The 23,998-nt window shown below is 43.8% G+C and overlaps 2 protein-coding genes across 9 annotated transcripts in view; one reads left to right on the top strand and one right to left on the bottom strand.

Moving 5' to 3' along the window:
• Positions 1-12,277, bottom strand: part of EFL1 (elongation factor like GTPase 1) — a 75,461-nt gene extending 63,184 nt beyond the window's left edge. For both annotated transcript variants that reach the window (XM_074318272.2, XM_074318273.2), the window contains exons 1-9: positions 12,167-12,277; positions 11,386-11,489; positions 10,446-10,513; positions 8,530-8,614; positions 6,488-6,621; positions 5,103-5,240; positions 4,040-4,254; positions 2,275-2,398; positions 605-681 (exon numbers count right to left, since the gene is read on the bottom strand). In XM_074318272.2, coding sequence (XP_074174373.2) covers positions 605-681; positions 2,275-2,398; positions 4,040-4,254; positions 5,103-5,240; positions 6,488-6,621; positions 8,530-8,614; positions 10,446-10,513; positions 11,386-11,476 — 932 coding nt within the window. In that variant the 5' untranslated portion in view covers positions 11,477-11,489; positions 12,167-12,277. The remainder of the gene's footprint in view (positions 1-604; positions 682-2,274; positions 2,399-4,039; positions 4,255-5,102; positions 5,241-6,487; positions 6,622-8,529; positions 8,615-10,445; positions 10,514-11,385; positions 11,490-12,166) is intronic.
• SAXO2 (stabilizer of axonemal microtubules 2) lies at positions 12,176-23,254 on the top strand. 7 transcript variants are annotated; one of them, XM_019743531.3, is made up of 5 exons: positions 12,177-12,444; positions 12,872-12,970; positions 14,472-14,651; positions 18,643-18,845; positions 20,851-23,250. In XM_019743531.3, the coding sequence occupies exons 3-5, from the start codon at positions 14,629-14,631 to the stop codon at positions 21,792-21,794; spliced, it is 1,170 nt and encodes a 389-aa protein (XP_019599090.3). In that variant the 5' UTR covers positions 12,177-12,444; positions 12,872-12,970; positions 14,472-14,628; the 3' UTR covers positions 21,795-23,250. The 7 variants fall into 7 exon arrangements, with proteins under 7 accessions (XP_088645512.1, XP_019599087.3, XP_019599090.3 ...); XM_019743530.3 differs by having other exon boundaries at positions 12,868-12,970; XM_088789386.1 differs by lacking the exons at positions 12,872-12,970; positions 20,851-23,250 and adding an exon at positions 19,684-20,119 and having other exon boundaries at positions 12,176-12,444; positions 14,472-16,242.
• The last annotated feature ends 744 nt before the right edge of the window (positions 23,255-23,998 follow it).

Genomic DNA, 23,998 nt, shown 5'->3' with positions numbered 1-23,998 from the left:
ACTCCTAATGTATTATTTTCTACAAAAGTAACTGGAAATGACTGAAAGGGGCCCCTGCCATTACATTAGAGGATTGCTCAATCTCCACTCTTTCAAATGAGCCTTTCTTTAAAACTTCCCATGAAGCACCTTTCCACAAACTCCTTAAACCAGCTATATCAACTGTGAAGCAGTTTTACAAATAAATGCTAAAAAGCATTATTCTAACTCCTGAAAAACTTATAACAGAAAGTAAACTTAATAAAGCAAATTTTCTTTTCCACTTGTATCAGGCAAGTTTCCCCCCAAATTCCCCAGTAATGATCCTAGATAGCAATAACCTTTTTACTACAATTACTATTTTATTTTAAACTGGGTTTGGAAAAACAAAGGTCCAATGTTTCTGTCCATCCTTTTTCTATAAAACATTGCTGCTCTGGCCCCCGTTACCCCTGAACTGGGTCACACATACTCCTATAAATTCTCTCCAAGCCCTGTGATCAACTCATCTGTGAAAGCTTTCTCCACTTTCTGTGTATCTCAGCTTTCCCAAGTGTGACTCATCAAACTGGAAAATGAGGCAAACTATACTGCCCAATGATAAACAGTTTTATAACAATCTTACTTTTTCAAGACGGCATCATACAAACTCCATATATTTTCCAGGATTAACTGTACAAATAACGGTTTCTTTCCTTTTGCCTGTAAGAAAGAATACATACGCTTAAGTTTCTGAGGATTTAATAGATAACCTTAAATAGTCATTCTTGATATGTTTTATTGTAAGTCTCATTTCTACTAGAAAATATTTATTAAAAGTGGAGGAAAATTAGTTATGATAACCCTCTGCGCTCTTCTTCTGGGAACTACGGACTTCCCAAATGATGAAACCGTTTGGGGACCATGTCACTGTGGCTGCCCCACCACTGTCATCAAAGGAACACATGACGCCCAAACTGACAGCTAAAACTTCACTCTGTACGTGCAGGCCTTCCCATGGACTTTGTGCTAAAGAATGTCCTTAAACATGACAAATACTCAACTTCAAAGGAGGATAGTAAAAAAACAAAAACCCTACCATTTCTCTTAACAAACTATGCACCTTAAGATGGAACCTCTCACACATACTCAAGATGGAATATAAACTGATACCTCCTTTCTGAAGAGCTATTGGCAAGGTATCAGGAAGTGAAGTCATTACCTTTGAAAGCTTGGTTTTAAAAAAGGCATGCTGGAGACATAAAAATGTATACACAAAGACGCCCACCATAGGGTTTCTTCTAATATCGAAACATTTGAAAAACAGAACTAAAAACTCCTCCCAATCTTAGGAGAACGAGTCCATGACGCATGCACAAGAGAGTCACAGCAGGGTACTTATTCTGGGACAGGACTGTTCTCAAGACTCTTCCTGGATTATTTCATACAACCATCATACCCACTGGATGAGGTAAGTACTACCACCTGCACTTTGCAGATGAAAAACGGAGACAGAAGTCAGGCTGGGAAGTGCTGGAGCCGAGATTCACGGTCGAATCTCAAACCGTGATTGCCTCACTTCACCTCTCTGGCTTCTTTTTAAATATACTGTTCATAAAAAGCTTGTAAGGGAAGATGTTCATGGTGTTTTTTGTTTTTTTTAGACACAATGTCAAGCAAAAAAGCAGCTACATTATATAAACAGTATAATTCCAATTGAGGGATTATGTATCCATCCAAAAAGAAGAAATTAAAACCATGGCAATATATATGCTCTTCAATGAGAAGAGATTTATAAAATCCTGAATTTGACATTAAAAAGAGAGCTTTAGGGAAAGTTATCATTCGAGGCTATGTGGCTCCACAGTCCTACGCCACCTCTATCTACAGAAGGCAGGGTTCCAGGGCACACCTGCCTCTCCCCATCACCACTCATGGTGACCGGTGCTTGGTGACAGAAGGTCTCAGCTGAGACTAGAAGAGTGTCGGCCAAACAGTGGTATGTAAAAAAGATGTCTCGTTATGGTGAAGGGGATACAAATGCATGATGCAAAATATGTGCTTTCAAATAACCAGGATCTGAGATTTTTACTCCTCTAAAAAAAATAAAATAAAATTCTGTGTTCCCTATATTTAAAGAACTCTATTTAAGAAATACTTGGATATGACTCCTGAGCTTTAACCAAATATATACAGGTTAAAAAATCCTTCACAAACTGACACTGAAGCCAAATTACATCCTATTAAAGGTTTTACAGGAAAGACTTTCTTAGGGCAACAATGTAACTACATTCAAACGGAACATATGCACATTACCTGATCAACCTTCATAATCTTCTTAGCCTTCATGTTTATGTAATAATCTCCCCACAATGTTTTCAAAAGCACTTCCTTTTTGATGCCGATTTTTTGACTGTAGATTTTGGCAAAGTGCTCAATTCTGACAGAAAAGTAAGTATTTATGTAATTAGTAACAACAATAAATATGAGTATAGGTAACACTTGAGTGTTTCTGTGTCAGGTACTGTTCAAAGTACTTCAGATGTAATACTAAACTTAATCATTTCAAGTCTCCTATGAGGTAGGTTGATTTCCCCTGTTGTACAGAAAACGATAAAGAAGCACAGATACTATACAAGGAATAAATGAAGCTGGGATTCAAACCCAAGCAGCCTGGCCCCAAAGCCCATGCTCTACATTCAGATGAATTAGAATTCACGCTGTAGTTCCCTTTCCTAATTCTGCATGTGTGAAATGAGGTGGGAGGGACAATGGCTCCAGCTGCCCATGGCAACTCTGCCAATAAGAGCTGTTCCAACCATTCACTGCTATAGGTGTCTGTCACTCACAGAGAAACGAACTCCAGCCAGGACCTGCTAAAAAGGGCTTTTTTAGCATCCTCGATTCAATAGGAAACAAACACACAATTAATTAACTCCCCTCAGCCCTCTGAGAAACCAGTTAGCACCAGGTCTGCTCTCAGCAATGTGAGAGCGGTCACCTGACAAATGAGTGCTGAATATAGCGTCCGCATTGTCTGGATAAAGGACCCAGAAAAAGTCTTTTCTGCAGGGAACAGGATGTTTAACCAAAAAGGTTCGAGTCCAACTCTCAAAGGACCAGCACCTTAAAAAATGCCTGGTATTTTATCCATTGCAAAAGGACTCTAAAGTCAACATACTCTAGACAATTTTTTACACATCAGTCAGCAACTGTGGTATTGCAGGAAGCCACCACTTAATTACAAGCCAGTCCAATTAGATGACATTCTCGGATGATACTGGAAGCCTGGTGGGAGCACCAACAAGCTGGAGGAGTGGACGTTGTAATTATGGTTGGAACCAGAACTGTGAAGAGCATCAGGCAGTAGCCTAGAAGCAAAAGCAGACACTACAGAAACTGCTTGAGAAAATATCCATGTCTCCTCTCACGGAGGCCAAGGGACAGAAAATTGTCAAACAAGAATCAAAATTCAAATTATACAGTTACAGGATGCTGCCATTCTGGAGCTGGCCTCAGGGCCTGTTACTTTCGAAGTGATTCACTGGTAGACTTTATTTCCCATTTGATCCAACACGTACTTATTTAGCAGAGGTGTTTTTTTTAATTTTCCAAAATTTTACTTTTTACTATTACATTATTTAAACAAAAGATATAAATTATATATCATTTATACAATAAATGACAGATAATTATAAGCTAGATGTCCTTTATTATTATTACTATATTAATTTATATATATTTTTTTTTTTTTCCGGAGGAGGGAACACTTTTTCTCCAGATTCTCACCTCACTCCATAGACCTACAGCTCCCCAGCATGGAGGACGGAAAGGAGCACGCCTGGCCTGTCTCCCGCTTCAGTCACTATCCCACAAATGAAGAGAGGAGGCCAATGGCCGACACTCATTGGGCAGAGTTCCTAGGCCCCAAAAAGAAAACAGGCCCTGTCTTGCCCAGGGATCAGCAAAAAGAGAACTCTATTCCTTCTGACAACTGCAGTGTATCTACAATTACCTCAAAACAAAAAGTTCGATTTAGAACATCGGTTGTGTGTAAAAGCCAGAGACGTAAGAGACTTACCCGAAGCCCCACCCATCGATTGCACTTGTAAACACCACATTCCCCTGATCGGGAGCGAAGTAAAGGTGAGAATCATCCGTGTTCTCCAAGCCAGTGCTCCAGTCGTACACTTGCTCTCCTGGGTCAAAATTGGGGTTCCCCTGGGATTCAGTCTCTCTCTCTGCTCTTTCTTCTAGGACTTTAGAAGTAAAAAGAGCTCCTGTGAGTGCATTGATCTAGGAGAGATGGTGAAATGGCAGCGTGTCATTCAGATGCTGAGCATGCTGGGGGCAGAGACACCCTGCCCAGCCCCGGTGAAGGCCAGAATCACCCGGCAGTCAGTCTGGGCTCCTACTAAGCTAACATCCACAACAATCACTCACTGGTATGTTATCAGCCCATCCATTCTAAACCCAGCACAACTAAATAGTAAGGGGTCCGAAAGATCCTTTTTGTGACTGTCAGTTTCATGCCAACACGAATGTGTCAGAGCTTTAACTTGGTGTTTTGGTACCGGGGCCGGACGTCACTAGGAGCTTATGGTTTCCAACCCCCACAATCCTAGTTTGCAGCCGTAATCAACTCCCTGCCCATTTCTCACATCCGCGGTTTGAACTACTCTCTTCAGGCCCTGTCCCCAACCTCTAACTGCTAACTATTTTCACTCCCAAGTAAGTCATCTTATTTCCTACCTCAGAGAGAAAATGGAGGCTGTTATGAGAAATCCAGCAAGCTCCCCATGTCCCAGCCCATCACTCAGTGCAGACCCGTAAATCCTGCTGGGCCTTCCCCTTCCACTGGAGGGCACGAGTATCTCGCCTGTGCCCATCCCTGTCCCTTTCTACAGGAACAACACCCACTGATCCATTCTTTTTCACTGCTCTACCTTCATCGTTCCCTCCTCCCTCCAGCAAAATAAATATTCTCAAGTCAGTTTCATCAATGGTCCACCACTGTCCTGAGGAGAAGTTCAAACCTCCCTGCAAGACTCACGGTCTTCCCTTCTACTCCCACCTCCTGTCAACCTCCTGTCAACTCTTCTTCGAGCTCTGACTTTTCACAATATTGAAGTAAAGGGTAATACCTGTTCTAAAATATTCTTGAGATGAGAATAGGCCTCCTGTGGGGTGAATTTCAGTTCCGCTATCAAGCGATCGATCTTATTAATCACTAAAACTGGACGAATGTTTTCAAGCCAGGCTTGTCGCAGAACTGCCTGTGTCTGATTAAAATGGAAAGGAAAACAGAAAACTCGTGATTTGAAATAATGAAAGCACATTAGAACATCTCGATTAACAACCAGCTCATGTCCATACTCCTGGATCACAACCCAGCCTATGCCAGTCAGATACAAGAAGCTGTCCTTGCCTTCAAGGAACTGACCATTTATTTTAGAAGGATCAATTGTGTAAAAGACAGTGAAGAGTTTAGTGGAATTTTACATATACCGACTTTACTGAATAATTAGAAAACAAACACTTATGTTGCCAACACACAGGTGAAAAACAGGACATTCCCCCAGAATTCCCTGTGTATACCTTCCTGACCATAATCTCATCTCTTAAGAGTTCACCACTATTCTGCTCTTCGGAAGTCAGCTGTGTTGTCCCTTACCTTGTCAGGATACCTGAGACACTACACAGACTAAGCATGTGCTTCTCAAGCTGAAGTACTTGTGCCCTTAGGGGAAATCAGAGGGGAAGCTATATGATAATTACAGCCCATCTTCTTGGAATTATCAACTTTCCTCCATTTGAATAATTTAAACCTTTTATTAAACTTTTTTTATAAAACATTATAATTAAAACAAACAAGGGTCTATTAAGAAGTAGGATACAAGATACCTTTTTAAGCTATAAGGTTTCAAGAAAGAAATTATTAGAAGAACTGAGCTTAGAGAGCCACTCTGAGCTCATGCCTACTGGAGTCAAATGTTCACTCGGGCCTAGGGGTGAACCTTCCCAACTCTGGTGGACAAGATGAGAAACACTAGGTAAAGGCTATGGAGAGTAGGGGAGAGAAGGGGGAAAGGCGCGGGCATGTGTGGGGATGGGTGGAGGCACAAGTCTACACTGAGATGCCAGCAGGGCAGGATTTCTCTCATCTAGGGGAGAGCCAGCTCAGGATTTTGCTCTCATCAACCTCTCACAGTTCAGAAACCTTTTCCGTTGGAGTAAAACCACTAGGTCATCCCAAATTCAACATTTCCCCACTTTTGCTGAGTTCCTCTATAAGCGGCATCACAGATACGTCAAAGCATCTAAAGTTCAAGTCACCGTCTCTAAGACTCCTTGAGAACTTGGCTGATTTCACTCTGTCACTGGGTGGAACACAATGGCATGTGAAACGTGAAACCCACTCTCTGACTGTCAGTGAAATGTCTAAATGGCACGCAGTACTCGGCAGTAGGTCGCTCCTCTTTCCCCACCTTCCTCGGCCAGTGAAATGTTCTCACATCACGACCCCTACCTGTGGACAGACTCCTTCCACGGCGTCGACCACAATGATGCATCCATCGCAAATGCGCACAGCCGTGGACACCTCTGAGGAGAAATCCACGTGTCCCGGAGAGTCGATCAGATTAATCAGGTACTCCTCCTCACCTGCAATGGCATTTGGGGACACCACTGTCAGGGGTCCAGTCGTCCTCCTCAGGTGTTCCAGAATAAGAAAGCTTCTAAGAAATGACTGTCAAGCTAAAGGCAAAGCTGTCACTCCGACTTAGGAATTCCCAACATTGGAACCATGGATTCCCAACAGCATCCACGTAAACAGTTCCAAGACATTGTGGTTCTAACCGTTACCGCTTACTAAGCTGTGAGCCAGGCCCTGTGCTAAGTAAACCCTTTTACTGTGCCAATCACGTGACTAAATCCCTGCACTAACCCTATTAGATACATTATTACTGTAATCATTTTACAGATTAAGAAGTTGAGACTAAAAAAACCCCGATGCCTGAGAGGGAAAGCTGTACAAAGGTCCAAAACAGGAAATGCCACTGAAAAAGACACGGAGCAGCTGGCCAGCTACTTTTCCCTACAGCTTCTCAAAGAGAAGGCATGAAGCTCGTCAACCAAGGTTTAGACTCAATTCTATGAAAATTTAAGGAACAGTTACTGTGTGCCAGGCAGTGCTATGTGCTCTCACATACATTATCTCCTTTAACCACCCCAACAAACAAAAGTATTCAGCTTGCAGTAGGATGACCACTCATGCTGATTTGTCCTTCTGTAGCACGGGAAGTCCCACATCCCACTCACCCTAGGACAGTCCCAGGCAAACCAGAACAACTGGCCACCCCAGGGCCCAGACTTCACATTAAACATAAGTAAGTAAGCCATGCAGAAAAACAGTAATTCATTAGAATTCTACACTCTTTCCCCATTTACTGCTAATTTGATATAATTCTCTTCTAAGTGCAAAATAATTATTTGCATGCACAAACACCTGCATATAACTTCACTTTTGCTCCTCCTCTTAACTCATTTTCTCAACTTCTGTGGGCTTCAAAACTACCATGGGAATGAATATTATAACTTGTGGGCCATTGAAGGATTCTCCCCATTGTAACAACCTGAGGACTTCACCTGTGCCCTGTGCCTTAGGTGATACTGACAGTGGTAAAACCACCAGAGTAACCAAAGCCAGAGCGCACATCTGTGGATTGCCTATTTGTCCCTGGCACTGTTCTAAGCATCTTACAGACATTATCTAATGTCTACTCACAACAACTCTGCAGTAGTTACTACCAATAACCCAATTTGACAGCGTGCTAGGTCACCAACAAGTAACCTTTTCAAGGACTTCCAGCTAGAACCCAACTCTGAGGGAAACTGCCTGAGATCAAACAATTCAAAAGGGGAGAGTGGACGTTCAAACCCATCTAAGTCCCAAGGTACCTTCAACCACCATACTTAAGATGACATGAACTTCATCTCACAAGCCAAGATTTCACTGGTGTTACCTTCTCAACACTGGTTAAGGATTCCGAATTGCACTGAAGCCTTGAAAAATACTTACTGATATGGGATTGCCACCTTTATTCATCCCACATTCATTCCTTCATTTTCAGAAGGGCTTCCCTTCTCACAGCCCTGGCAAAACCAAACCCCTAAAAGGTACTAATGATCTCTGGCCAAGCATAAAAATCCTTTTCAATTCCTAGAAGTGTGACTATCAAAATGACATCCTGATTTGAGGCTAGCAAGCTGCAATGATCGTGGCAGCCCACAGTTAAGTAAGACTCTACATCCAATATGCAGGCCATAGGACACAGCAAGGATCCAGCCAGGAAAGGGGACATAAGACTGAGCCAGCAAGGTGCTACAACTCCTGACCTGCCGTGTGAAACCAAGTGTGGAGAGGCTGACTGATAACAGATGATCCGGACAGGCCAGAATGCAATTTGTACAATGCCAAGCGAAGACACTAACATATGCAATTAATGCAGGAAAAGAAAGATGAACATGGAAGAGTCCAACGATTTCTCTTTGAAGGACAGGCTGACTTACCGTCTGCATAATGCAGTGAGATGGCACTGGATTTCATAGTGATGCCTCGGACCTGTTCATCCTCTCTGCTGTCCATGTACCGTAACTGTGAAAACGCAACATGCACCCTGACTTCCCAACAAAGTAAATGGAACAGTAAAATGGACTGATTTTGACTTTTGTTTTAAATACCTTCATTTTAAACTAAAAAGCACTTCGTATATTTTTTTAAAGGGGGGAGGCACTGGAGAAGGCAGTTGTCATGGGGAAGAGGGCACAAACTGAAAGACATTACCACTTTACAAATGCATTCAAATATCACAAATCCTCCCCAGAAAGTGGCCCATTCAAATTTCAGCCATGAATCATTGGGTAGTCCGTGAACAATTCACAGAAGGTAGTACGTGGGGAAAATTCCTTCTTCCTCAAGATCACAGCCATTCTTTTCCTATTCATGGGCTCCTTGACAAAGTCTAAGCAGAGATTCAAACAGAAGGCCTCTAGAGGTAACAAAAGGAGCCTTCACTCCTTTTCCCAAGCTAGCAGATTTGTAAACACCTTTTCAAAAACAGAACTGTAGGGGAGAAGATGTTTCTAACATCACCACTTAGCTGATGCTTCCAGAAAGCATGAATGCCCACAGATAAGGACCTGCATTTCATTTTCCAGGCTTTGCTGCATCAGCACTGAGGGTAGCTTCACCTAACTGGAAAACCCCTCCCCCCAGCTCCACAGCCCTAAGCACCCCACTAAGCCCCCGCCCCCTGCAGAATGCTCTGTTCCCTGCCCTGCCTTACTTCTGTCCACAGCCAAAATTCTGAAAACGTCTTAACCTTTACATTTACTCATTTCTTTCATTCAAAAGCCTTGAGAATAACTTACTGATATGGGATTGCCACATTTATTCATTCCACATTCATTCCTTCTTTTTCAGAAAGGTTTCCCTTCCCACAGCTCTGGCAAAACCAAACCCCTGAAAGCTACTAATGATCTCTGGCCAAACACGACAATCCTTTTCAATCCTCACTCTTCTTCATTTCACTGTGGCACTAAAAGGACATAGTTATTAATAACCCTTTGTGTACGTTGTGTGCTCACGCACCAATGGGAAATTCTTCGAGGCGTCTGAAATCTCTTAGTTTCCATCCTCTCTCTCTCCTTAGACCCCTGACTCCCCTTTCCCTCTCCAACCTCCTAGAAAGGTCTTCCTCTAAAAAGTCTCAGTCCCTTGTTATGCTTTATGTAACTTTCTTCTTTCAGTCTCCTATGTGCTTTTTGATTCAATTTTGCTTCTCCTTCACCTCTTCTTTGTTCCCAGTGTCTGATAAATCCTGCCCATTAGCTCCTAAATTCATTAAGGGGAGGAACATCTCTACTTTTCTACTGCAAGTAAATTATTCCAAGTCCTTTCAAAGCACAGCTAGAAACAGAGCTCTCTTCAACTTCATTTCCTAAAACACGATTTTAATCCTGACCCCAGGCCTCAGAAGCCTTCCCTGGGTACTCAGGTTAGCCTTCAAGGTCGTCCATGACCTGACAGATGCTCTATACCAGTGTCTTCTCTCTCAATAGTCTCTCAGCATATGTTCCTCTCAAAGCAAGCACAACTCGCAAATTAGGCTTTTCCTGTTTTATCCACGTTATTTCCCCCCACTGATGGTTTCTCTGCCTGTTCAACCAGCTCATCTACCTGGGAGGAATCTCTTTCTCTGTGAAAACTTCCACAATTGTGCCAGCTTAAAAGATATTAAAATCTGCACTTATAAGATATTAAAATCAAGTAAAATGGATTGGCAAGTTCTTAGATGAATGAACTATGCTTTATACTTGGGTTTTTTTTTGGGGGGGGATCTCTAAGAACACAGCAAATGATTCATCACACTGTACATAGCTAATATTTACTAAAATGAAACACTTTACGAAATATAACAACATACCTTGCCTGCCAGACGGCTGGAGATGATTCCATTGCTAGATATAAGACAGTCAGCAAGAGTTGTTTTTCCTGTTAAAATAACATTAGTAATCAAAGTCTATTTCTTTTTTCTAAGAGGGAATGGACTTTATCTACTGATTTAACATCTAACCCTAAGAACTGGGGTAGCAAAGGTCTCCTATTTATCTATACCAAGTACAGCGAGATATAAAAGGCATTTTAAAGAGTTAAGTTAGACTTTGGAACAGCATCTGGAAAGACACAGACTCTAGTGCTCTATAGGGCTGAATGTGTATCTCTCACCCTGTGGAGCTCATCAACTTCACCTGCAAAGTTGTCAAGCAATATTTCTTTTTCAGCACAGAATTTCTTTTTGAATTGAGACAATTTACAGAGAAAAATGCACAGACTCTTAAATGATGAAACAAAACACTGTGCCAATCAAAATATAGTGCATCTGACCAACAGCTTTTATGTAGTTACTAAAATCTGCCCTACGAGAATGTGATCAACGTTATCATAATTATTATTTGAAACATCTGACACCTTTAACAGCTACCTTACCTGTAAACTTAAACCCCTGACCGCTCAGAATGACAAAAGGATAGCACGGCCATAATTTTTTGTCTCCAAATGGTGTACTGGGTAAAACAAGACTACAGAGTTTTTATACTACAAAGCCATTTCAAGACTCCTTCATATTTTAATGGAAACGCAAGCTCTCGTTTAAAGAAGCAATGCAACGTACAAGAACGCAAGTCACCAGTTAGCTGCCTTTATCTCAAATGTCTAACAGCGAGCTCCTCCGACATCAAAAGTGTAAGGACGTAAGACGTGCTTCTTAGCATCACTGTCGACTGCCCACAGCGTCACCCCAGCGACACGTGTGGAGTCACAGCCCCGTCATTACGGAAAAGAAGCCATTTAACGAGGACTCTTACCGTGGTCCACGTGAGCCAACACACAGATATTCCTGATGTTGGCAGTGTTCTTCTGGAGGTGAATCATCTTATCCAAACTGTGGAGCACCATGGTCACTTCTTGCCTGGGAATCAAGATTAGAAACGCGTTACAACCGGCACATGCGCTGCAGAGCGCGGTTTTCCTTCACGTCGGGCGCCGACACGCCTGCTCGGCGGCCTCCCACGAAGCGCCCGACCAGCGTTTCCCGAAGGGACACACCCAACCGGGCCAAGGCCACCTGCGGCCCGTCCGCACACACCATGATCCCGACTCTCCTCAGCGGAGTTTGCTCATCGTACGGGACGGGGCGCCGCCGCGACCCACGCAGCCCTGGCGGCGCCGCGGCGCACCGGGGTGACACCAGCGACCGCTCCCGGCCGAGCCAGCACTCGGTCCCCTTCTGCAGGTGTGAGGCTACGGCCAGGTCGGGGCGCCGGCGGGGAGCGAGGCGACGCGGGCCGCTCCGCCCTCCAGCCCCTCGCCCCCCCGGCCCGGCGCGCTCCCGTGAGGGGCAGCAGCCGGCTCACTGCCGCCCACAGATCCCGAGCCAAGTGTGGGGTCACCTGCTTACTCCCCACGCGGGGCGCTGAGGTCCTCCATGCCCTCAACTCCACCTTCCCTGCACCTCTCTCCTTGGAATCCCAAGTCCACACAGAAGAGCGGCCGCTCCCAGCCCGCCCGCCCGCCGCCCGCCCCGGGTCCCCTCCGCGCTCGGAGCCGGCTGACGAGGACGCCGACGCCAGAGCCGCCCGCACTCACCGCTCGGACCCCGCGCCCGGCCGCACACGAGCTTCTCAGGCGCCCAGAGCTCCGCGGGTTCCGAACGCCAGCGGGCGGGGCGGGGCTGCGGACGCACGACCTCTGACCCGCGCGTACTGACGCCACCGGAAGCCGGCGCCGCGTCCGTCTCCCGGGGACCCGCGTTGCCTTGACGACGGCGGGCGCGGGACACCGAGGGAAGCTGTGGCTCTGAGGCGCGGCGGAGACGACCCTGCGGGCATGAGGAGCCGGTGTCTGTGTCAGATCTGCACGTGCGGGTGAGAGGCGGCCGGGGGCTGCGGCCGGGGCGGCGGGCGGAGCGTCAGACGGCCGCGGGGTCAGGAGGGGCGCGGGCGGGACGCGGGCGCCGTGTGCTCCGCACCCGCCGGCTGCCAGGCTACCAGCGCTGTAGACGCCCTGCCCCGGGCGCACGCTGAGCTGAGCTGCCATCGGCCCCGCGGGTGACAGATGAGGAGCCGCGGCCGGAGCACGGCCGGTAAGTGATGCGATCCGATCCGATCCGACCGAGAGACGGGAAGTCCCGCACAGTTTGAAAAGGGAGGAAAAGAAAGGTCGAAGAAAAAGGAATAGGATAGAATGGTGTGCAAGTCCACTGAGTTTTCCACCCGCGTTACGCCTCCTGCCATCATCTCCAGCTTTCCGTCCAAGCCTGACCCTTGGAAATCCCCATTGCCGCCCAGGCAGATGCTTTGGGATATGAGTGACTGAAAAGGTTGTGGTCTCCACCTGAAACCAGAGTCGGCCTGTGCGTCCTGCCTAACAACCTCCCATCCCTGAAGCCCGGTTAGTCGTCTTCCTCGGTTTCACTGTTGACCTAGGGATTAGCTGGAGACCTGCTAAATAAATATTGTCAATATGGCAATCCTTTTGTATTGTAATCCCCTTCAAAGGCAAACCACGTGCAGCAGTTTCCCCCCAATTCCATGATAAACGTTTATAATTAATAATTAGATGTAGATTAAAAGATGCAGTAACATTTGAGGTACGAACCCGAAAACTCTGATGTGCAAAAACTGGTTCATTTTTTTCTAATCTTTAATTTATCCAACCCAAGTTCCTCTTCCATCCAGCTGTGAGGAAATTCAGTGTAATGATCCAAGGAGCCGAGGCATTGCCAGCGTACGGATGTCCTCGGGACTTTGAACACTGGTAATGCTTCCCACTGAAACATCCCCACTTTCAGGTTTCTGTTTGAGGCACCAGTATCTTTGGCAAAGCTGGGAGACACTAATGTAGGGTTCCATTTAGCCAACTCTTTTGCTATCTGGCCACCTCCTGGGACACGGATTATGAAATAAATATAACGAGGCATAGTATGAAATCCAATTAAGAAAAGCTACAATATAGTGAAACTCCCTCATAATCCCATTCCCCACAGATGACAAATGTTCTTTAAGAACTTGCTTTACGTCCACATTCTTTAGAGAGAAAGTACTACACATATTATTCTACAACCCAGTTTTTCACTGTTTCCAGTCTTCATCTTCCAATCGTCATGCATAAAAGTCAACTTCATTCTCCTAACAACTGTACATGATTAGCAAGTATTGGCCAGGGTTCTTAGTTATGGACAATATAATCTACTCTGGCTAAAGGAATTTATTAAGCAGTATATATAGCTCACAGAACTGTTGGAAGAACCAAAGAAACAGTTTTCAAACTAAGCTTTCCGGAAAATTTCCCAAAAATCTAGCCGCAGAACTGGGCTGCCAAGGGAGCCACTGCCTCTGCCACAATCAGGAAACTGCAACAGAGCTGCAGGCTTCAGAACTCTCATCACTGCCAAGGTCAGGAGACTGCCAAGTCAGGAAGCCACCTTGCAAACCAGGAAGCTGCCTCCCAACTGCTGGCCCCCAGCTCTGCTCTACACGATCCATGCAGGCAAAATGGACGTGTCCTGACCTCTCCCTCCGTAACTCTCTCTGAATCAAAGTCTCCTGTGAGCACATCCAGCAGGTGACAAATAAATTGTATGTGGAACCTGCCTGCAAGGGGCCTTGGGAAACTCACCTGTTAGCTTTTCAGTTTCTGCAGCGTAACAAGACACACTAAATTGTTGTCGAGCCAAGCCAGAGTTTCCACCATATGAGGCTACACCACAATTTTGTCACTGTTTTTCTAAACATCATTGCAGAGAAAACGTTTTATGTTTTGTTCTTTACTAAAGCTGCTCTTAGATTTAGAGATCCTTAGTTTATCCAAGGTCTCTCATTAAAAATGGATTTATCACACAAAATGTTTCTGAAGGTGAAAATAATCTTTCCGCTTATTTATGTTCACACAGGCGACATCACTGTCCCCATGGAACCACCAGGATCTATGAAAATACTGGCGTGTGTTGTCCCACAACTGAATATTTGGAGAAATATCCTACATATGGCAGTGTTCTTCCAGCTCAGAGTCTTAAACCCAAGCAAGAATTCCAAGCGTACCGGGGTAAAATGGAAGGAATAACAACATTTAAGTAAATACTGAGAAACTATTTGCTTTACTTACTCTTCTCCCAACTCTTCTGGTCTTAATAAAGTTTTTTTACCTCTCTAAATTGAACTCTCTAGTGGATGTAAGTGGAACCAATCCAAGAAGCAAGAAACCAGTTCAGTCACAACTTGAGAAAAACAGAAAGATGAAAATTGAGTTAGCATGACAACATGAAAAGGAAAAAGGGAAATAAAAAGTCCTGTTGCTATTTTTTTTACCTGCTAAAGTCTGTCATATTTATCTGCTTTCCACTGTCAGCAGGACCTAGAAGAATGCAGTAGCTTCCTAATTCTTCTGTGGGTGTCACCTCTGGTTTTTGCATCTCTGATCTGTTTCTATACTTCAGCCTGCCAAGATGGTCTTTTTAAAATACCCATCTAATCCTGTGGCCTCCCTGCTGAAAATACTCTTATACTTTCCCACTGTATTGAATAGACACCGAACTCCTTCCTGAAACCCCTTCACGGTTTGGTCCTTACTTGCTTCTCTAATTTATTTTCACTTCAATGCCCTTTGTCCTCTTATGCTTACATCCCATATAGGACATTTTTCACTTCTTGAAAGTACCAGGTTTTCCCTTCCATAGAATCTTCCAAGATACTGTTTTACCTGCTTGAAATTTTCCCTCCCTCTTACCCTGGTAAATGCCCTTTCAACATGTACATCTCAACTTAGTTATCACAATGAAAAGCCTGTGACACCTCACCCAGTTTTCACCCGAGGTGAAAGTCTGTCTGCTCTCAAAGCATCTTCCTGTTTATCATTAGACAAGTTTCATGTTCCGTGAAAGCAAGGAACTATGTTCTGATCTCAGCATTCTGCTTCCAAAATCCTAGTACACTGCCGACTAGCACACGGTAGGCACTCAATATGTATTCAGTGGGGAATGGACAAAAAAAGTCCTCCTAAGCCTAAACTTTTCATTCGGACTTAGCTTTTTTGATCTTGTTGTATGTTTGTCCATACAATGGGTTAATTCTTTATTCTGTCAATGTGTACAAGATAGTCAAGGCATAGTCTTTGGCGTTAGGTATAAAAGAAATCAATAAGTAAAGATTCCTGCTTTCAAGGAACTCATCAAACATCAGATTTCTATAATTTGCGGTTAAAAAATGCTCTACCAGCTTTAATTGTTTCCATTCCATTTTGCATAGAGCTCATTCTACTTACACGGCACAGACAATGGCTGGAGTTGGCAGGAAGTCTGCCCTGAAAGTAGGACTGTGGACGGACGTGTCACATATTTGGGATAGATCAGATGAATAAAAGTGCATTTACCCTTTACTACTTTTCTTTTTTTAAGAATTTGCATAAGATTTTACTTGAGCCAAACTGATGACAACTGCCAGGAGGCAAGATTTCCAACGCTCCTTTACTGTTTGTTTCTCTATAGAAAGTTGCTTTGGGTTCAGAGTGTACTTTCTAACACTTAACCAATCTGCCTAGAGAAAGTCAGCGGGCTAAGCTTTCTGTCCTCTCTGATCTTTCCGCTCCCTGACTGCAGTTTAGCCTATTCACCTCTAGCTGGTATTTGGGAAGAGCAAAGACCAACTCAGATGGCTTGAGGAGCAGAGGTATGTGATTTCTACTACGATTCATCCACTAAATATTTATCATGTGTCAGGCACTGTGCTCTGGTACCTGCAATCCAGGGATGAACAAAAACGGTCCTTGATCTCTGTGCTCAGGGTTGCTGCGTCTAGTGAAGGTGGCAATCAGAAACATCACTCTTACATGTAAAATTGCAACAAGGATAAAATCTCTGGAGGATAGGCACAAGGTAACTTGAGAGCCAGAATAAGAGGTTTGACCTTATCAGGGAAATGAGAAGAGTGCGCTAAAACCTGAAGGATTGGAGCAACTAACGGGATGAAGTGGGTTAAGAAGTGCGTTCCGGCAGAGAGCAGGAAGGAACATGGAAAGGGGCATCTGAGGCCAGCGTGGAGCCCAGGAAGCAGTGTGTACGTGAGGCTGTGAAGGAAGGTCCCTGGGCCATGCAGGCTGGCTTTCCTATATCCTAGAGCAGTAAGAAGGCACTGTGGTTTCTTTCTTGTTTGTGTGTTGGGATTAACTAAGGGGGGCAAGGAAGAGGTTAGGGAGATGAGGGCAAGAATGACCTCAGATTTACATGTGAAAGGATTACTTTGCAATGTGAGGAAAGATTGGAGAGAGGACTGGACTGGATGTTGGTAAATGAGCTTAGGAAACTTGGATTCGAATGAGTTCATATGAAAGCTTGGACTATTATGGCGGCGATGAGATGGGGAAAAGCAGTTACACTGAGATATTTAGGAGGCCAAATTGATAGGAGTTGATGAGATGCGGGAAGGAGGGGCGGTATGAAGGGTGAGTCCTAGGTTGCTGGCTGTGCAGCTGAAGAGATGGCGATGCCATTCACTAAGCAGAACAAGCAGAAAGGACCACATTTGTTGGGTGGGCGGGAATCGTGAGTTTGATTCGGGGCATATTAAGTTTTGAGGTGCCACTGACTATCCAAGATGCCATCCTACATGCTGGTATGGAGCTCAGACAAGAGGTCTGAGCTGAGAGACATTGAGTCATTTCTCTATAGGCAGTAATTGAGGCTGTGCGGGAGGAGAGGAGTTGTCCTCAGGAGTGAACGTTGGGTGAAGGAGAGCGTGTAGGCCCAAGTGTCGAAGAACTGCCAGCACTGAATGGCTGAGCAGAGGGGGATAACAAGGGGACGTCCCGGAAATAGCGGGAGTGGGCAATAATGTCAGTTACGCGTGAGCGGTGAAGTGACAGGAGGACTAAATCTGGCTGACAGATTTAATCCCATAAAGTCATCGTGAACCTTTGAGCTGTATTAGAGAAGTGACAGTGCTGGAACCAGGCTGAGGAGGGTTGAGGCAGATGAGGAAATGAAGTCAACAAGACTAAGAAGTTACATTGTGAGTAGAAGAAGGAATTCAGTGAGTTTTTGGGTTTTGTTTTTTAGCTTACGGACCTATACAGAAAATATTAATTCAAGATGGTTTAAACAAATCATAAAATGAGTGACACAGTCAATAGGGTCCAGAAGGAAAAAAAGCAATTTTGAGGACTTGTAGTAATAGTAGTAGCTAGCACATTGCCCTTACTTTGTACCAAGCAGTGTGTGTGTGTGTGTGTGTGTGTGTGTGTGTGTGTGTGTGTGAATCCTTACAACAACCCTATGACATAGATGGTATTGTCCTAGTGTATATATAAGGAAACGGGGGCGTAGACAGGTTAAGACGTCCAAGATCATGCATCTAGTGAGTGACAGAGCCAGGATTCGAGCCTCGTCTGATCAGGCTGAGACTGTGGGCTCCTTCATCCCACCAGACGACCTCAGCGTCTGCAGTCCTCGCCCTGCCGCACAATGTTACTTAATACCCAGCACAGCTGGATTACAACATGGCCGCCATCCACAGCAAGGGCTTCTGGGGGCTCCAAGGATGACTAAGCCACATCCATACTATGTTATTCACGTCTAAAGGCCAGGGTTTATTATTTAGTGGTGAGCCGGAAGACAGCAGGACTTCAATAAGAAGATAGCATGCCCAAATCGTTTACTAAGGTCTTTAAGTAGGATGCATGAGAATTCTGACAAGTGGACTCAGAGGATACATTTAAAATTCTTTTCAGATTCACTACATTTTTCACCTGGATTTTCTTCTAGGTTAGGAAAAAATTTCAATTACTGGAAGATTTTATTTATCTAACATCCAGTTCACTAAAGATCCATTGTAATGATGTTTAGAAACTAGGATTTTTGACACACGTATTTTTTTCTTGAGGTACTTAGTCACTGGATAGGACATCAGTTATTTTTTTCCAAATAATTTATCAACTATCAACATTTCAACATCTTAAACTTTACAAGTGAAAAAAAAAAAAAAAAAAAACAACCTTGAAATTGTCAATACTGCATTGAAATAACTAGAAATAAAAGAATCTATGAGGCTATGTCTCACATTCATATATTTCAGGTCAGATTATCGTCCTTATGAAATAATCCAACAGCCTCGCCATGCACCAGAAGAATATAAACCCAGCCAGGGGGAGATTGACCTTGGTACTACCTACAAACGAGATTTTAATTCTTATAAAATACAGCCTGTGGCAATAGTCCGCCCTTTGGAGAGACAGCAAGTGAAAAAAGGAAAGTTGGACACCATCCCAACCTATAAAGGTAACTTGCCATTTCAAAAATGAAGGAGCCAGAAAACTGGAACTCACTTCCAGCTTTGACATCTAACTTCAAATCGTTATTTGCGTGTGTTGCCAAACTTAGCCCCTGTGGCTTAGGGAAAAAAGCTTTCTCTTTGGTCAAAATAGTATAGTGAAAAAAAAGACCCTTTGCCTGATTGAAAGTTAGAGAGACCTGGATTCCTGTCCAAATTCAGCCACTTACTTAGTTTTCTCTGTCTCAAAACATATTGAAAAAGATGCCACTGAAGAAGCATTATGTCATGTTTGTCACATTATGCCACATTATGTCACATTATGCCACACTTAGATTTGTTCCTTTCCTTCCATCCCAGAATGAGTGTAAACTCTCCAAGCATACTGAAGTCTTTGAGGAGGTCAAATAAACAGCAACCGTCTTCCAAACCAATGAGAGGGTAGATTTTAATTCACCCATATCAATACTTACATTACTGGTAAATGATCTAAGCACGCCAATGAAAACAGATGATCACAGTACATGAAGAAGAGAAAGCACCTATCAAGTGCTGTCTACATAAAACCTATGTTAAATACAAAAATACAGATGGGTTAAAAGCCAAAGGATGGAGAAATGTATACCATGCAAACTCTAGTTAAAAGAAAGCTGTGGGACTGATTATATTAATACCAGGAGCCTTCAGAACAGGAACGTTACCAGGGATAAAGAGGGTTATTAGCTAAGGCTGAAAAGAGCAGTTCTTTCTCTCTCTCCCTCTCCCCCTCGTGTTTTCAAATTTTGGTTCATAAGGACAGGAATGTGCTTGACCCAGCTCACCTTTTCTTGCCGGGTTGTTTCATAGGTCTCTAGCCTACAGATCGCCTGCTCCTGGCCCCAGGTATCCACTCTCACCCAAACGTCAGTAGCTTGAGGCGGGAGTAATTGTTTGGCCCCAAACTTGGTCATCTTGGGAGAAATATCTATGGATGAGGAATTTTTCTCTTCATAGGAGGTATCCCCATAATAAGCATTTGAGTTTTGGCCTTTTCAATAAACACTGCATGGACTTCAGAGCCTAATACTTTCATCTTGCATAACTTATTTTATAAATTAACTTGGTATTTCGAAATACATATGTTTGGGTGAAGTCCATTCTGTGGTATTTCTCAGCTTTCCTCCTTTCTCGTCTAGAAACAGAAAACCCAAACAATCCTCAGTTGAAATCTAAGCCCTTCAGTTTGCCATCCATTGTCTAGGTAAGCGGCAAGAAGCAGAATTAAGGTACTTACCACCAAATCTCAGACTGAGCTTTGATACTTCGCCGCTAACTTGTATATACAATTGCTAACACGTCTTGAAAGCACACGGGCCAGGCCCATGACCTCCACACGGGAAGGCCTTGAGATCCGTTTCCTGAGGAGGCAAGTTGAAGACAGTGATCTTTCTGGGATAGAACGAGTTACCCCGTAGCTTTGCTCAGGGAGTCAGTCCTGCGGGCTTCCTACAGGGTAATGGAGTAGAAATTCTCTCTCCTTTGGGGAGTCCCTCCACAGCAAAGGGTAATACCCACATCACTTTTGCCCACACAACAAGACCCCTGATTTTATGTTAATCCCTAGAGTTTAGGGTTTACTTTATTTAGCATTTTGTGAGTTACAGTGAAAATCCCAACCGGTTCCTGGGAACAACCATAATCCCTAAACTCTGTCTTCACCCAAAACAGAGCCTTTTGGTCTTTCAAAAACTGTCAGCAGTCAGGCTCCCATGTTCCATTTTCCGTGGTGTAATCAGATGAACCTGGACGTAGAAGTTACACGTATTTAAAGGGGAGGCAGGAAAAGCCAGGTAGAGATGAACGAAGAAGAATAAATCTGAGGGGCATCAGGGAAACCGCACACTTGATTGTGTTCAGATTCTACAGGAAATGGATTTGGGGCAATGGGCAGTGAGAGAAGTCATAGTTTTGAGAAGATGGTTGTTTTCTTCAGTATTTAAAAATGCTCTTTTTCTCTCCCCACCCCGCCCCAAGATGATTATAGAGCTTGGGAAATTCAGAAAAGTGAACTTTATAAACCAGAACAAAGTTACTATCCCCCTACTGTGAAGTTTGGAAATTCAACTACATTTCAGGACAACTATGTTCCTTGGGAGATACAGCCCAGGCAGAGCTTTAAACCCAGCTCCATTGTCCAACGGCCCACCGTCCCTTTCAATGGGGATACAAGCCATCGCCTTGATTATGCACCTTATCAGCTAGAATCCAAGTTGGCACGGCCCAAAGAGGTTTACAGGCCAACCAACCAACCCTTTGAGGATCTCACAACTCACCGATGTGACTTTCAGGGTCTTGTTGGTGCAACTGCAAAAATCTGCAGGCCTGTACACAGCAGAGTGACCCAAAATGCCCAGTTTGAAGGGAGCACTGAATTCCGTGACAGTTTTCAACCCTGGGAAATCCCACCACCTAAAATCAAGAAGGTACAAGAGTACGTTCCGCCTACAGGTTCCATGCAGTTACATAGCACCAGCCATCTCGACTATGTTCCATACCAAGCCGAACGTGTCATCCCCATCAGGCCCATTTCTCACCGGAGAAATCACCATTTTCCTTTCCAAGGAAAAAGTACCACGAAGGAAGATTTTCCAGCATGGGAAAGTTGTCGTCAAGGACTCATTAAAAAGCAACAGCAGATTCCCAACCCATCTGGAAAATTTGATGGTTTGAGCACTTTCAGATCTCACTATGTGCCACATGAATTGATTCCAACGGAGAGCTGCAAGCCTATAAATGTTCCTTTGCAGAGTTCTTGTCCATTTGATGATGTCACTATGTACTCTACAGAGTATGCACCGAAGAAACAGGAAATCTGCCCCGCGAGCTATCCTTCTCCTCCGGGTTATATCTTTGAAAATACAAATTCCCAAGGTCATAAATTCTTCCGCAAGATCACACCCGCAGTGAAAGCCTTCTAACTGGCAAGTCATGTTTAAAAGGCGGCTAACTCAGGATGTTGATTTTCCAAGGGAAAAACTGATATTTTTTTTACAGTAGAAAAAAAAATTATGAGCGGGCTAAACACAAACCATTTTTAATCAAGAAAACTGGAAAATTAGTTACAGGAAATCAGGATCTTAAAATCTATTTAGTATTGATATTTTAACCACCATTGTTCTTTAATAGGCATTTCTGAAAGTTGAATAATGTACCCTCCCATCGGAACTATTTTAATCCCCAACATACTGTTTGGTAGCTTGTCTCCAATCTATTATACTATCACTTATACTTGAGTTTTAATTACAGCAACTGTATGGTGATTCGCACGCCAGTTCTCACTTCCGAAGCCCACTGGGACTAGAACGCCACTGAAAATGATACATGATTCCTCTTCCAAGGCCACAGGATCCCTTTTCCTCTACCGAGTAAACACTGAGTCAAATTTGGGTGGGTGGTGGGAAAGATGGCTGCACTGCTCTTCAGTGTTCAAATCAGTAGGAGTCCCTGAGGGGTGACAAGGACAGAATCAAAGGGTCTGTGTTCAAGTTCTAATGACATCGGTTCCCACTGGTGCCACCCTAGGCAAGTGACTCATGCCTGAGCCTCGGTCTCTTCGACTGTAAAAGGGGATCTGCCCTGTCTACCTCACAAAATTGTGTGTTTTGCACATCAGCTCGTATGATGCATTGTCATCAGAAAGTCAAAGTGCTAAACAAATGTCAGGGATCATTAACGAGTCACTTCATATCCTTTTGTACCTGTTGTTTCCTTTTTCACATGAGGATAATTACCTACTCAGTAATCACTCACTTTCGGGCCTAAGCAAGGATTTTTAAATACCCTACTTTGCTTCGAGCTTATGAGTAGTATGATTTCTGAGAAGTCTTGCCCTCGAAAGCTTCCACAAGCACCTGAGTTGTTGCGGAAAATGGAGAGCTTAGAATGGGGGAATCGTGTGGTTTGAATGACAGTATTTCCAGATAGGAAAAAGCATTGGCCAGAGTAGTGTTAGGAATGAGTGAGCGCGCGGAAGGAATCTTCAGGGTAACCTCAGGTAATGACGCACCTGGATGCCACGCCCAGAGTCACCGGTCAGAAGACCTGGGCTCATTGTGGGGCATGAGGATGTTCTCCTCATCCTCGCGACGTGGAAAGAACATACTGCATCTATAAATGCCGAAAATGTCCTAATGAATTAAACTCTTTTGGGTGTTTTTTTTTTCCTTTGATAAATGATTACATTATGGGAGAATATGATTTATCATAAAGTTTATTGTTTGGTAATTTTAGATTTGTTTCAAATTATATGTACTTAACTAAGAATAAGTTCATTTAGTTAAAATATTTTTAATTATTTGAAAGGTGTTTTATTTACATTTGTATTAGTAAAAATTGTGATATGTAGAATTTTATATCTGCAACATTAATAAAGCATCAATAAAATGAATGAATGTTCATGAAATCATTTCTGTACTCCATTTTCTCTAGAAAATAGAGCTTTTTAACAAAGTCTTAGCTAGGTCAATCTGTACATAATTAGATATTCTTGCCTTTTTAATATAAAATATTGTTACATACTCAAAATATTAGGGATTACTACAGCACTCTGATCCTGGCCCATTTTTTGAGGCTGGATATTCAGGTCCCTCTAATCTGATGAGGGTGGTCTTCTCCCTGGACAGAGGTCACCCATAATAAAACATCCACTGGGGTTTCCTGAGGCAGTCGGCCTTGGGCTGAGGACACAAAGAAGAAAGACGAAAAAGGGTGTCTCTCCATAATCTAACACGCAATATAATAGGTGTGAATATAGAGGCTGGAACAGCAGACATGGGACATGAAGCCTGGGAGTTCAGGACAGATGTCCCTAAGGAAGGGACAGCTGAGCTGAATCCTGGAAGGTAAAGACGAATGTGCTGGAACAAGCAAAGTGGGGAGGTGGGAACAGCATAAACAGATAGAGACAGATCTGTATTTCTGTGACTGTTAAAGAGACTTCCAAATGTGGAGGCGGAAAGCCAGCAACCCGATTCCCCTTTCCTTAGGTCTCCCTAACATCCCGTGCAGGAATGCACCTGCACACTCCCATTCTAACAGCACTGGAAACCAGTAATATTATCTATCAGCCTGCCAGATTCCAGAAGGAATGGCTACCAAGCCAAAGTTGGATGAATCTGATGAT

This window comes from Rhinolophus sinicus, chromosome 13 (genome assembly GCF_057876585.1).
Source record: "Rhinolophus sinicus isolate RSI-liver-muscle chromosome 13, RSI-T2T, whole genome shotgun sequence".
Lineage (NCBI taxonomy): Eukaryota > Metazoa > Chordata > Mammalia > Chiroptera > Rhinolophidae > Rhinolophus > Rhinolophus sinicus.
The sequence above is the reverse complement of the archived record's forward strand: the minus strand, read 5'-3'. Positions and strand labels throughout refer to the sequence as shown.

What these genes read in the sequence shown, in the direction of transcription:
- SAXO2 (XM_019743527.3), top strand. Translation starts at nt 12,407, where the DNA reads ATGAGGAGCCGGTGTCTGTGTCAGATCTGCACGTGCGG. An exon ending in TGTCAGATCTGCACGTGCGG is followed by an intron (nt 12,445 to 14,471) that starts GTGAGAGGCGGC and finishes ATGTTCACACAG; the next exon opens with GCGACATCACTGTCCCCATG. An exon ending in GAAGGAATAACAACATTTAA is followed by an intron (nt 14,652 to 18,642) that starts GTAAATACTGAG and finishes CATATATTTCAG; the next exon opens with GTCAGATTATCGTCCTTATG.